At 46.1% G+C, this 14,764-nt stretch overlaps 1 protein-coding gene across 1 annotated transcript in view; it reads right to left on the reverse strand.

Annotated features, from left to right (window-relative positions):
• ELSPBP1 (epididymal sperm binding protein 1) overlaps nt 1-11,356 on the reverse strand; it is a 12,886-nt gene extending 1,530 nt beyond the window's left edge. Inside the window, exons 1-4 of the mRNA XM_059665983.1 lie at nt 11,283-11,356; nt 5,054-5,187; nt 4,479-4,625; nt 1,834-1,992 (exon numbers count right to left, since the gene is read on the reverse strand). Coding sequence (XP_059521966.1) covers nt 1,834-1,992; nt 4,479-4,625; nt 5,054-5,187; nt 11,283-11,356 — 514 coding nt within the window. The remainder of the gene's footprint in view (nt 1-1,833; nt 1,993-4,478; nt 4,626-5,053; nt 5,188-11,282) is intronic.
• Nucleotides 11,357-14,764: the final 3,408 nt, after the last annotated feature.

Consider the following 14,764-nt stretch of genomic DNA (forward strand, 5'->3'; position numbering starts at 1 on the left):
TGTCATTGTCACCTGTCACAAAATGTGATTCTTCTTCTTCTTTTTTTAAAAAACCATATACAAAAATGTAAAAACTATCATTAGATTGGAGGCTGTATGAAAAGAAGCATTTGTCCAGCCCTGGCCAAGCTAGTCAGGTGGTTAGAGTGTCGCTTGATACATCAAGGTTGTGGGTTCAATCCTGGGTCAGGGCACACACAATCAACCAATGAATGCATAAATAAGTGAAACAATAAATCAACGTTTCTCTCTCTTCCCCCTCCCCTCTCTCCTTCTCTCTCTAAAAAAAAAAAAAATAAATTAATTTAAAAAAGAAATAAAGAAGAATTAGTCCAGATTTGGCCCATAGGTGGGAGTTAGTAGACAACTGCTCTAGGGAAATATAACTTTGTTTGACTTACTATCTGCTATGGATTGGAGGCCCCGACTCTATAACTTGTAGAAGATTGATGTGCTGCAAATAATTTTTGTTCAATAGAGATGTCAATAGTTTCTATCTGGTAGATAGGATAACCCTAAAGGTTTGATAGCCCTTTAGATGTGAATGGATTTTTTATCTAATTTAGCAATCTTGTTTCTGCTCAGCATTCTTTTCTTCACTGATTATATTATTTCAGTGGAGAAATCTGTCCTTTGAACTGGCTTTCTTATCCTTCTAGTTTTCTTATTAATAGACTCGGTGCCTGGTGCACAAATTCGTGCACCAGTGCAATCCCTCGGCCTGACTTGTGGGATCGGGCTGAAATCGGCTCTCTGACATCCCCTGAGGAGTCCTGGATTGTGAGAGGGTGCAGGCCAGGCCGAGGGACCCCACTGGTGCATGATCGGGGCTGGGGATGAATGCGGGAGGTTGGCCAGTCAGGGAGGGACCGAGAGAGGGCTCCAGAGCCTGTTTGGCTTGTCTTGCTCAGTCCTGATCAGAGGGACCCCAGCAATAAGCTAACTTATGGGTTGGAGCGTCTGCCCCCTGGTGATCAGTGCACATCATAGCGAGCAATTGAGTGACCTTAGCATATCATTAGCATATTACACTTTGATTGGTTGAGCAGCCAACCGGTCAACTGGACACTTAGCATATTAGGTTTTATTATATAGGACAGTGATGGTGAACCTATGACACGCGTGTCAGAGGTGACACGCAAACTCATTTTTTTGGTTGATTTTTCTTTGTTAAATGGCATTTAAATATATAAAATAAATATAAAAAATGTAAATCTTTGTTTTACTATGGTTGCAAATATCAAAAAATTTCTATATGTGACACGGCACCAGAGTTAAGTTAGGGTTTTTCAAAACGCTGACACGCCGAGCTCAAAAGGTTCACCATCACTGATATAGGATTAGAAAAACACACCTTAAATATTGCCCTGGCCAGTGTTGCTCAATGAGTAGAGTTTTGCCCCATGCACTGAAGGGTCTCAGGTTCAATTCCTGGTCAAGGGCACGTACCTGGGTTGCAGGTGCAATATTTGGCCCTGGTCGGGGCACACGTGGGAGGCAACCTATTGATGTGTCTCTCACATCAATGTTTCTCTCTCTCTCCCCACTCTCCCTCTCTTCCACTCGCTCTAAAAAAAAAAATCAATGGAAAAAATATCCTTGGGTGAGGATTAACAAAACAAAACAAGACAAATAAACAACAAAAAAAACAATTAAAAATCATATTTATGCTACTTGTTCATCAAACCAATGAGAACAGGACTCTGCCTCATTCGTCCCCGTATCCCCAGAGCCCCGCACAGTGTCTGGCCCACAGTCGGGCTGGAGTAGCATTTGCTGAGTAAATAAACGAAGGGGTGTCCCACGCCCACCCGACCCCCACCCCCAGATTACTGATGTCGGCACAGAAACTCCACAGTCCATCCTTGTCCATGTTCTCTGTGGTTGGACACCAGAGCTTGTTGTCTTCGTTCTCAATGCATTCAGAGATCACGGTGTTTCTATAGACGGAGGGGAAGATGCAGGACTTGCTGAGGGAGTTCCCCCCGAACTCTGAAAATGACCGGACAAAGGTTACGGGTCAAGAGGACGAAAAGGACTTCCATTCATCACACACCAACGATGGGCCTTGCTTTGTCTCACTCCCAAGCAACTTCTCGTGATGTTACTATTTCCACTTCACAGATAAGTGAGAACCCCAAACCATTGACACCCACACAGTTTGCTGTCTGCATTAACTGGGCTTTCTTGTTCCATGGGCCTCATCACCAGGACTCTACTATTCTAAGAACGTCTTGCCCGGGAAGATCAAAGCTGCAAATATTGTAACGTTCGATAATATTCTGAAAAACCATTTAAATAAACATCAGACCTTTCAACTTTCCAATAAATTATGTCAAAAGGACTATTTACTCTTCAACTGTAATTGAAAAATAAATTTTAACAAGTTTAAAAGGTTATTTACTCTTTAAGATACTTTGAATCCTTCTCAGAAACGTCGCCTTGTCGTGACCACCCGTTCTAAACTATATTATTACCCACACCCAATCCTCATCACACCCCTACATTGAAAGACCCCCCAAACCTAACTAACATCCTGACTTTGCTCTTCTCCCTCCAAGATGCTATTAAGACACTGTCAAAGTGGTGTTCTCCCTTACATTATGCAATAAACTCAGCATCGCCTAATTAAAAGGCTGCTTTGGTGGGTTCTATGGGGAATCAGAATTACACCAAGGGACCTGGCCTGGGTTTAGAGGCAGAGGGAAAGAGAGAGGAGGAGAAGGAGAGGTAGATCTAGACGGAGAGGGAGAGGGAGAGGTAGAAGGAGAGGGAAAGGAAGAGGGATTAAGTGATTAAGAGAACAATTTCTGAAGCTTAGACTTCCTGGGATTAAATCACAGCTTTGCCATTTAACAACCGAACATCTTTGAGCCTCAGTTTCCCCATCTGTAAAATGGGGCTACTATGCCCTGACGGGTTTGGCTCAGTGGATAGAGCGTCGGCCTGCAGACTCAAAGGTCCCAGGTTTGATTCCGGTCAAGGGCATGTACTTTGGTTGCTGGCACATCCCCAGTAGGGGGTGTGCAGGAGGCAACTGATCGATGTTTCTCTCTCTCTATCCCTCTCCCTTCCTCTCTGTAAAAAATCAATACAATATATTTAAAAAATGGGGCTACTGGTCATATATATATTTTTTAACCTCATAGGGGTTGTTGTGGCATATAAATGAGTTCTTGCATGTGAAGTTCTTAGAACAATGCCAGGCACACGGCAAATGCTTACTATTGCCCTTCAAATGCTAAAAGGTTCACTATATTATGACCATTATTATTATTTGTATTATCTAATGTGCCCAAGATCACACAGCTAGTAAATGGTAACAGCAGGAGTCTCACTCAGGTCTGACTTCAAAGCCCATTTTTCAGATGATAGGCAAGGTGGAAAACTCCTATTTCTGAGGCATGTGGTATGTTTAAAACACAGTGACAGATCTTTCATAAAAATGAACTCTAATCTTTAAAAAAAACCTTGAAGTCAGCCTTAGTGTCCTCATTTTGCAGGTAACAAACTGACCAAGATATTTGATAACTTTCCCAATGTAGTGGAGGAAGCCAGAGCTAAAGAGTACCTTTTCTTCCAGGACCTATTCTCAGGCATCTGTTTGGTGATTTAAGCAAATTCTAACCTCTGTAACCCACCACACCATTCTTTTGACATTGTTCTGTAAATGCTCGCTCTGACTAATATGTAGTTGTAGGTAATCAGCGTGTTGGCATAAGAATTTCAGGACCTAACTTTAAAAGATAACAGACTCTGACCTTCCGTCATCCCAGTGCTGGGAAATTTGTTGACCTTCAACTGTAAAACCAGGATGACATAAAACTAGGATGACAAAAACCCAGAAGGGTTTCACTCGATCAGTTTCAAGGACCGAACGAGGATAGACTGTGCTGGTGAGAACTTAGTCCCCTCCACAGAGAACTCTCCACCCTGCCCCTGGATCTCTTTGTTCTGTTTCCCCTCTCTCTCTTGTAAAAACCTCTGTCTGCACTGAGAAGTTGGGATGGTCCTTGGGAGGTGAGTCCGCCATCTTCTCAGGTTGCTGGCTCTTGAATAAACCACTTTCCTTCTCACCAGCGCCTGTCTGACGAGTCCTTGTGCTTGTCACCGTGTACTCTCTGAGAAGACCCTTGGTGTCTGGCCAGCGTGGCTCAGTGGTTGAGCATCGACCTATGCACCAGGAGGTCAGGGTTCGATTCCTGGTCAGGGCACATGCCTGGGTTGCGGGCTCGATCCCCAGTGTGGGGCATGCAGGAGGCAGCCAATCAATGATTCTCTCTCATCATTGATGTTTATATCTCTCTCCATCTCCCTTCTTCTCTGAAATAAATAAAAAATATATATATTAAAAAAAAGAAGACCCTTGGCTCCTAGAATAGTGCTCAGCTCTCCACCTTGCCACCATCCCGTCATGAGGACCACTGACTTCCACTCTCCTCTCCACTGTGCACCCCATCCTGGCTCCAGTGCCTCACCATTGATTTCACAGTATTTCCACTGCTTCATCTCATCATAATTGGAGGTGACTGAGCACCACAGCTTTCCAAAGAAGCTGCCTTCCGTGATGCAGTTGCTGTAGGACTTTCCCCGATAGATGAAGGGGAAGATACATCGTGGGTAATCTGTATGGGAAGCATGCAGGAGGCAACCAATCGATGTGAGAAAGACACATCAATGTTTCTCTCTCTCCCCCACCCCTGCCCCAATCCCTCCCTCCACACTCTAGAAACCAATAGGAAAAATATCCTTGGGTGAGGCTTAGCAAAAAGAACATAAACAGAATCTTTCTTTTTTTTTTTCTTATTGATTTAGAAAATTAAGAAAGAGACAAAGAATACAATGGTCGACTGGTTACAGTCCCTCCATCCAGAATCCACTATTTGGTGAACATTATTACCCATCGTTAACATTATGTTTAGTTTCCCAGAGCATTTTCCATGCACCAATGTATATTATAACCTGTCTGCAAAAAATACATACACGCACACTGTCTCTTTTGTAGCCCATGATTTACAGAAACCCGCTGATGGGACAGTGTGGCTCCACTCACCTTCCACCAAGCATGGCTTCCAGTGTCTGTCATATACCGCTTTGGTTGCACACCAAGGTGAAAGGCTACCTTTTTTGGTGCAAGAGAAGTAAACAGACCCCTTGTAGATGAAGGGAAAGACACATGGAGCCTTGCTATCTGAAGAACAGAAGACAAAACAGGAGGGGATGTCTTGATTCTTGGAAAAGTTAAACCATATGCACATGTAAACAACTAGTTATGTATATATATATATATATTTATTGCCCTACTGGCGTGGCTCAGTGGTTGACCGTTGATCTATGAACCGGGAGATCACAGTTCAGTTCCTGATCAAGGGTATATACCTGGGTTGCTGGTTCACTCCTTGCAGCCCTTGTGGGGCGCATGTGGGAGGAAACCAGTCAATCTATGTGTCTCTCATCTCTCTCTTTCCTTCCCTTCCACTATCTCTGAAAGCAATGGAAAAAAATATCCTTAGGCGAGGATTAACACACACACACACACACACACACACACACACACACACACACACACATGATGACTCAGAATCTGGGCGGAAATGGTGTTCATTTTCTGGCTCAACCCCCCCCCCCCCCACACACACACACAAATAACATCCCAAGCGAGCCTTCATGCTCCTATCTTCCTCTGTCTGGCAGCTGACAGAAGAAAGGCGATGATGACCCTCCCCAGAGGACGTTAGACAATGTTTGTAGCCATTTTCGGTGGTTACAACTGAGAAGGGGGGACTGGCAGTGGTGCTGCTGAAACTACTGGGTAGAGACCAGGGATGTTGCTAAATATCTCGCCAGGCACAGGGCAGCCCTCCAGAGCAAAGAGTCATCCGCCCAAATGTCAGTAGGGCCAAGGCTGAGAAACTTTGATAAAGAGGCTCTGGTAGAGAACGCTGACTCCCCCCCCCCCCAGGATGGTGGGGCCACACAGCAGAAGGACCCGGTGTCTCTGAATCAGATGAGTTCGACTTGAACCCCTACTTGGTTCAGCCACTGACATTCGGGACTTGTTTGTTATAACAGTTGGTCTGTTACTCACACAGGTGGACAAGACACAAGCCCCTATCTTCAACCCAGTAGCCCCCTCTTGTTGCGGATCAGACCCTCAACCTTGGATAACCTGGCAATGACCATGAGAGGGATAAGGAATGTTTTGGGACAGAATGGAAAAGGTAGAACTCCATCTTTGAGCCTCCCCAATGGGTGGGTACAACTAAGGTTCCTTAGCAATATGGCATTTCCTACCTCTGGGTCTCAGAACTGTTTGGTCTTGGTTTTTTTGCCAAGTTTAAAGAGTTAAGATTTAGGAAGTACTTAGCAGGGTGCCTGGAGCGTGGCAGCTGCTCAACAAATGTCAGCTATCATCATCATCATCACTGTCATTGTCATGGTCATCAGTGACTTTCCTCAATGATGGGCAGCACTGGGTCAATGGGGTGCTGGTGGTGAGGGGGAGGCAGGCAGGTGCCCCCTGTACACAGCATTAAGGCTATCCTTGGGAGCTGTGAGTAAGAATCAGCCCATAACAGACCCTATTAGCCATCTGCAAAGTAGTCCGGCAGATGGTCTAATCTTCTTCACTGGGTTAAAATCCTCCATAATCCAGGCCCCGCTGACCTCTCTGTTCTCGCGCCCTGACGAACGTCGCCTTGACCTTACTCCACGCTCTTGCTTGCCTTTGGGGGCTTTGCTCATGAACTCCATCCTGACCTGAGTGGCTTTCTTCTCTTCCTAGCTTTACCCCCTGCTCCTCCCCCATGAAGACTTGGTCCAGTCTAGATTAATACTCTTCCATATATATATATATTTGATTTTTCACAGAGAGGAAGGGAGAGGGACAGAGAGTTAGAAACATCGATGAGAGAGAAGCATCAATCAGCTGCCTCCTGCACACTCCCTACTGGGCATGTGCCCGCAACCAAGGTACATGCCCTTGACCAGAATCGAACCTGGGACCCTTTAGTCCCCAGGCTGATGCTCTATCTAGTGAGCCAAACGGGCTAGGGATTTCCTCACTCTTATAGTACTCTGAGCCGATCTCTGAAAATGTACTCACCAATTTTTAAAAGAATATAATGATTTGCTTTTGTATTTATCACTCTTATTCACTGTGAGCTCTCTGAATATAAGGTCTGGCCTTTTTTTAAAAAATAATTTTTATTGATTTCAGAGAGGGAGAGAGAGAGAGAGAGAGAGAGAGAGAGAGAGAGAGAGAGAGAGAGAGAGAGAGAGAAACATCAATGATGACAGAGAATCATTGAGTGGCTGCCTCTTGCACACTTCCTACTGGAGATCGAGCTTGAAACCCCTGGCATGTGCCTTTGACCAGAATCAAACCCGGGACCCTTCAGTCCACAGGCCAATGTTCTATCCACTGAGCCAAACTGACTAGGGCAAGGCCTGGTTTTTATTTATTGCTGTGTGTCTGGCCCATAGTATTGTGACCGGCACTTAGAAATCACTCAACAAGTATGTACGGAATAAATGAGTTTATGAATACGTGTGGAGGGGGTTTTTGGGGTACCGAGTTTCAGTACTGGAATGTGGGTGTGGGCTCAGGAAGGTATGGCTGACCAGAATGAGACCCATAAGTGGAAAGGCTGACATTGAATCAAGCACATTGTTCCCTGTGTGAATAAATTGGGTTCTTAACCTTTTGGGGACTTGTCTGTTGTTTCAAGAAACCAGACCTTTTCTCAAGTAAAGGTTCGTATGCCCTTCTGGTAGAGACTGCAGTGTGTTCACCAAAACCAGCTTCATTTTCCTCCCAAATGCACTGCTGAGCCACACTGCCCAGACTCCCTTGCAGCTAAGTATCATGTGAGTTCTGGCTGGTGGAAATGGGAAGAAGTGATGGATGTTACTTCCTGGCCTGGCCAAACATAGGCTTTCCTCCAAAGTCTTCCAGATTCTCTTGGTCTTTGTCTATCAGCAAAGAATCCACAGAGCATTCTGAAGTCATTGGGGATGGTGGAACCCCAAGATAAAAGAAGCTGGGTCCTTGCTAACTAGATGCACCCTCATTGGATTTCCTAGGAGCAAGAAATAAAATGCTCTTGGGTGGAGCTTCTGATACTTTGGAGTTTGTTATAATAGCTGTTCTCACTATCCTGATAAATGCATACTTTTAAAATACAAATCCAGGGTCTCATGGACACGAGTGCTTGCCTAGTCGCCCCAAGTTAGGAATCTCTGGAATATAGAATGTGATCATTGAAAAAGAACTTCATGGACCCGGCTGGCGTGGCTCAGGGGTTGAGCTTCGAGCTATGATCTAGGAGGTCATGGTTTGATTCCTGGTCAGGGCACATGCCGGTTCAATCCCCAGTAGGGGACATGCAGGAGGCAGCCAGTCAATGATTCGCTCTCATCATTGATGTTTCTCTCTCTCTCTCCCTCTCCCTTCTTCTCTGAAATCAATAAAAATACATTTTTTTAAAAAGAAAAGGACTTCATGGAATTAAAGTGCATGAATATGAGTGTTTTTTGAGTTTTATCCAAGGGACAAGGACGTGCCAGGCAGAAAAGGATTCTAATTGTAGAGAATGTTTCACCATAGCTTGCATGATTAAATAGATAATCAAGTTCTCACTATGCTGACCATACAATCTTTGGGTAGTTAATTAATTAAAAATTTTTTTTGGGGGGGTGGCTAATTTCAATTCCTAGATACATTAAGAATGTGGCTAATTTCGATACCTAGATACATTAAGAGTGTAGCCCTGGCTGGGTGGCTCAGTTGGTTGGAACATTAATCCATGCACCAAAAGGTTGCAGATTTGATTCTCAGCCAGGGCACATACCTATGCTGCAGGTATGGTCTCCAGTTCAGGCACGTACAGGAGGCGACCGATCAATGTTTCTCTCTCTCTTCCTTCCTCTCTCTTAAAATCAATAAAAAGCATATCCTCAGGTGAGGAAATAACATTATACTAAGCCAGTGGTTCTCAACCTTCCGGCCCTTTAAATACAGTTCCTCATGTTGTGACCCAACCATAAAATTATTTTCGTTGCTACTTCATAACTGTAATGTTGCTACCGTGATGAATTGTAATGTAAATATCTGATCTGCAGGATGGTCTTAGGCGACCCCCGTGAATGGGTCGTTCGACCGCCAAAGGGGTGGCGACTCACAGGTTGAGAACCGCTGTTGGAGAAAGATAAATATCACATGATCTCACTCATATGTGGGATATAATGATCAACATAATTTGATGAGCAAGAATTGATCGATCTAGAGACAAATGGTAGGGATGGGGGGCGTTTAGAGAGCAGCCAAAGGACTTGTATGCATGCATATTAGCATAACCAATGGACACAGACACTGGGGCGGTGGGGGCTTGCCCGGGGTGGGAATAGCTTGGGGGGGGTGCGGGGGTCAATTGCAGAAAAAGGAGACATATGTAGAACTTTAGACAATAAAAAGAGAGCATAGCCCCCCACATACTAGAATGGCTACTATGGAAAAAAAGGCAGAGAATAACAAGTGCTGGCAAGGATGTGGAGAAATCGAAACACTAGCGCCCTGTCGGTGAGAATATAAAATGGTACGGCTGCTGTGGAAAACAGTATGACAGTTTCTCAAAGAAAATTAAAAAAGTATATAATTATTGTATGACCCAGCAGTTCCACTTCCGGGCACACGCCCCAAAAAACTGACAGCAGGACCTCAAAGAGATGTTTGTTCACCGGGGCCCATGGCAGTATTACTTGCCAAAGCCAAAGGGCGGAAGCCACCCAAGTGTCCATCGATGGGCGGATGGAGAAACCAAATGTGGTGTCTATGCAGACAGTGGGCTATTATTCGTCTTTGAAAGGAAAGCAAATGCTGACACATGCTATGACATGGATGAACCTGGAGGAAATTATGCTGAGTAAGGTAAGCCAGTCACAAAAGGACGAATATTGCATGAGTCCCTTTATGTGAGGCACCTAGAGCAGCTGAACTCATAGAGGCAGAGAGTCCAGTGGTGGTTGTCAGAGTCTGGGGGGGTCGGGGCGTGGAATAGAAGTTGTTTAATGAGGACAAAATGAGAAGCGTCCTGAATACTGGTTGCCCAGCAATGTGAATGTACTCAACACTGCTCAGCTGTGTACTTCAAAGCGAATAAGACGGTGAGCTTTATGTTCTGCGTATTTTACTACAATTTAAAAAAATAGTGTAAAGGGAACGTTTAAGGTATGCAATTAAGTTAAAAATAATGTAAAGGGAGTCTGAGGGTTCAGTCAATTGAAATTATAGAGCCCCCTCCTTCTAAAAAATTGAGCTTATTTTAGAGTTGGAGAAGGGAAAAGAGAGAGAGAAAGCATCAATGTGTGTGTGTGTGTGTGTGTGTGTGAGAGAGAGAGAGAGAGAGAGAGAGAGAGAGAGAGAGAGAGAGAGAGAGAAACATCAGTGTGAGAGAGATACATTAATTGGTTGCCTTTCCCTATACAGACAGTCCTCGGGTTACGTCAGACTCGACATATGTCGTTTCGTGGTTACGTCACCACCTCCCATTTATTTATAAAAAAAAAAGTTCCATCATTTCGACGTATGTACATGTGTGCTTTATGTTTTTTATTATTTATTTACCACAAGTAAAGGTCAGGAATTTTTATCTTTCTTTTAAATTTTTTTTTTTACTGTGTCACTTCATTACTGCTGTGTGTGTGCTCCATGTGAGTGACGTAGGTGCTTATGTAGGTGGGTTCCGACTTATGGCGAAAATCGAGTTATGTCGCGCTGTAGGAACGGATCTCCAACGTTCCCGAGGACCTACTGTACACCCCAACTGGGGATTGAGCACACAACACAGGTATGCACCTGACCAGGAATCAAACCCATGACCTTCTGGTGCATGGGACGATGCTCCAACCAACTGAGCCACACCAGCCAGGGCTAGAGCCCCCCCCCTCCCCCTTAAATGAACATCGTATTTGCATTCCCCCTACCATATACTGAGCATCTTGGAAGATGTTCGTGTCTATTCTATTTAGTTTTCTTTTTCTTTCTTTCTTTCTATTTAGTTTTCAAAATGGCCCCATGAAGTAAATGCCACTGCTCCTCTTCAACAAGCTGAGAAGTGACCTCAGAGAGGTTGCCTTGCTTGATCAAGGTCACAGAGCGCAGATGGGTCCAAGCCCCAGGTCTGCCTGAGGTTTCTACCAAGCCTTCTTGGATTCAGGAGTTGTTACTGCGGCCCGTTCATCCTTTCCAGTTTCCAAATCCTCCCAGTCATGTCCCAGGACACTCACCTCCATTTGTCTCACAGGAGTAGAGGAGGAAGGTCGTCCATCCCAACAGGTAAGTGGACCATCGGTTCATCTCGGCCAGCCTCTTCTTGCTGGATTGAGGGAAGAAAAAATCATTGTGCACCCGTGGGTCCCTTTCCTCTTCCACCAACACCCGAGTGTGATGTCATGCCTGCCATCCCATCTACCGTGATGACTCACTGGGATCCTAGAACAGAACAGGTAATACTCACTGAGCTCCACACACAGGGCTCTAAAGGGGTTAAACTCCTGATAATAGCCCAAGGCCCTGGATTCTATTATTACCCCCATTGCATAGATGGGGAAACCGAGGCACAGAAAGCGTAAGCAGCCTTGCTGAAGACCACGCACATTGTCAGTGGTGGGGCTGGTAACTGAACCCTGACAATCTAACTCTGGACACTGGGCTCTTGGCCACTGTTTGATGCTGCCTCTAGGCTTGGCATGGGACCTACTGTGTGCTAAGCACATTATGAATGTCAGACCAATGGTATCGTTGTTCAGAACAGACACGTCCAGCCATAAACTAATCCAGCTGTGGGCAAACTACGGCCCGCGGGCCGGATCCGGCCCGTTTGAAATGAATAAAACTAAAAAAAAAAAAGACCGTACCCTTTTATGTAATGATGTTTACTTTGAATTTATATTAGTTCACACAAACACTCTATCCATGCTTTTGTTCCGGCCCTCCGGTCCAGTTTAAGAACCCATTGTGGCCCTCAAGTCAAAAAGTTTGCCCACCCCTGAACTAATCTCTAAAATTCTGCGGCAGAATCGTCTTTTTTTTTTTTTAAACAATATTTATTGATTTTTCACAGAGAGGAAGAAAAAGGGATAGAGAGCCAGAAACATCGATGAGAGACAAACATCGACCATCTGTACCTGCACAACCCCACTGGAAATGTGCCCACAACCAAGGTACATGCCCTTGACCGGAATCGAACCGGGGACCGCCCAGTCCACAGGCCGATGCTCTATCCACTGAGCCAAACTGGTCAGGGCCAGAATCTCCTTTTCAACTGCCTCCTGGACATGTCCCTCTGGATCAAGCACCTCAAAGTCCAACATCTGGCATTTGATGGATAGCTCCAAATATCTTATCCTCCCCCTTTACTTCATTTATTTTTTAAAAATATATTTTTATTGCTTTCAGGCAGGAAGAGAGAGGGAGATGCTCCAACCAACTGAGCCACACCAGAGAGACAGAAACATCAATGATGAGAGAGAATCATTGACCGGCTGCTTCCTGCACGCCCCACACTGGGGATTGAGCCTGCAACCCGGGCATGTGCCCTGACTGGGAATCAAACCTGGTTTAAAGGTCGAAACTCAACCACTGAGCCACACTGGTTGGCACCCCACCCCCAGGACTTAATTCGTTGCACTATGTTTGCTATTAAGTGTTTGTGTCTCCTCAAAAGTCATATGTTGACATCCTAACCCCCAAGATGATGGTAGTAGGAAGTAGAGCCTTTGGGAGATGATTAGGTTATGAGGGTGGGGCCCTCCTGCATGGGATTAGTGCCCTTAGAAAAGAGCCTGGAGAGCTCCCTTGTCGATTGTGAGGATGATAAGGAGACAGTGACTTCTCACCAGACAAATCTTCGGGGCCATGATCTTGGACTTCCCAGCCTCAGGACCAGGAAAAATGAATGTCTGCTGTTTATAAGCCATCTGGTCTACCATATTTCTGCTACAGCAGCCGGAAAAGGCCAAGACAATGCTTTCCCTAATCTCTCAAGCTATCACCCCAAAAGTAAGGCTCTCTTCTCCTTCTCCCCTCCCTGTGCCCTATCAGTCACCAAATCCAACTGCTTTTACTTTCTGAGCAGCTCTGGCATCCATTCCTCCCTTCCTGCCTCTGCTGCTACTGACCAACCTCAGGCCTTTACCATCTCTCCCTAAGCTGTTGTCACGTTCCCCGCCTGATCCCCTGGCTCCAGTCTCTGCCCTGTCCACTCCTCCACGCTGCTGGCAGGGTCTCTCTCTTGGTGCATGTCCTCACGGTCTCAATCAGACACAGATGTTTATTGAGTGTTTCCACTGCGTGGGGTGCAGGGCTTGAGGGTGAGTGTAGAGCAGCGTGTGAACCGGGCGTGGTCCCTGCCTTCACTGGGCTGTCTACGAAGGGCACGGACAGGAAGTGAATGAACCAGAGACAAACGTATAACTCCTAGCTGTGATCCCTGCCATGAAGACCGAGAACAAGGGCGGCGATAAGAAATAACGGTGCAAAGTTACTTTTTGATCGGGACGCCGAGGAAAACGATGTGTAAACGGAGACCTGGAAGCAGAGAAATAGGGGGTAGATATGGGGGGAGCTGGGGTGTGTGGAGGCGGCGGGGGACTCATCTGGGCAGAGATTGGCGTTGGAAAGAGCTAGTTGTGTTCAAGGAACAAGTCGAACTGCTGTGTCTGGGGCTGGGAGCAGAGAGGCGAGAGAGGTGCCCGGTGAGGTGGGTGGGGCCGCACCCTGCAGAGCCTTCTTTATATTCTCAAGGCAGCTGGAAACCACGGGAGGGATACAGTGTGGGGAGGCGGCATCTTTCATTCAAATCTCCCCATCAGGTTTACAACAGAATCCACAGTCCACACCATGGCCCTCACGTTCCCTTCCCTGGATCTGCCCCAGCTACACTAACCTTTTCACTGTTTCCTGCACCAGCTGAGCTGGCTGAGCCTCAGGGCCTTTGCACCTGCGCTTCTCTCTGCCCTGCAATGCATCCCTCCGCTCCACCCCCGACCATCCATCCGTGCCATCTGCATGGCTCCCTTCCTTGAGCTGTAAAGGATTTTGTGCAAATACGAGGAGTTGATATGGACTGACGTTCTGGGATGTTGAGTCTGCTTGGATCACGATGTGGATATTAATACAAAATATTCTGCAGGCAGTTCAAGACAGTGGCTGAAGCGTAAAGGGAGCCTTAATAGTCACACACCCACGTCTGGAACATTCCCCTTAGGGCTGAGGATGTTCAAACGCTTGGAGGACTCTGTCCCAGGCCGTGGGGGCGACAGGGCTGGCATCCGGCCACTGGCACCCGTTTGCCGGGCGCTCAGAGAAAGGGGTGCTGCGTCTCTGGAGTCAAAGCACAGTCAGACCGGGGTGCGTCTCCCGATCATCAAATGTGGGAGCATAAAGCCCACCGCAAGGCCTTATTCTAAGCCAGTGGTTCTCAACCTTCCTAATGCCGCGGCCCTTTAATGCAGTTCCTCATGTTGTGGTGACCCCCGATTTCATTGTTACAAATTGAACATAATTAAAGCATAGTGATTCATCACAAAAACAATATGTAATTATATGTGTGTTTTCCGATGGTCTTAGGCGACCCCTGTGAAAAGGTCGTTCGACTGCCAAAGGGGTCACGACCCACAGGTTGAGAACCGCTGTTCAGTGCAGTCAATGCGGAAAAGTCCTGTGCAGACGGCAGAGGGCGTGCAAGGGGGGTGCTCAGGGCTG

The sequence above is a fragment of the Myotis daubentonii genome, chromosome 15 (genome assembly GCF_963259705.1).
Source record: "Myotis daubentonii chromosome 15, mMyoDau2.1, whole genome shotgun sequence".
Taxonomy (NCBI): Eukaryota; Metazoa; Chordata; class Mammalia; order Chiroptera; family Vespertilionidae; genus Myotis; species Myotis daubentonii.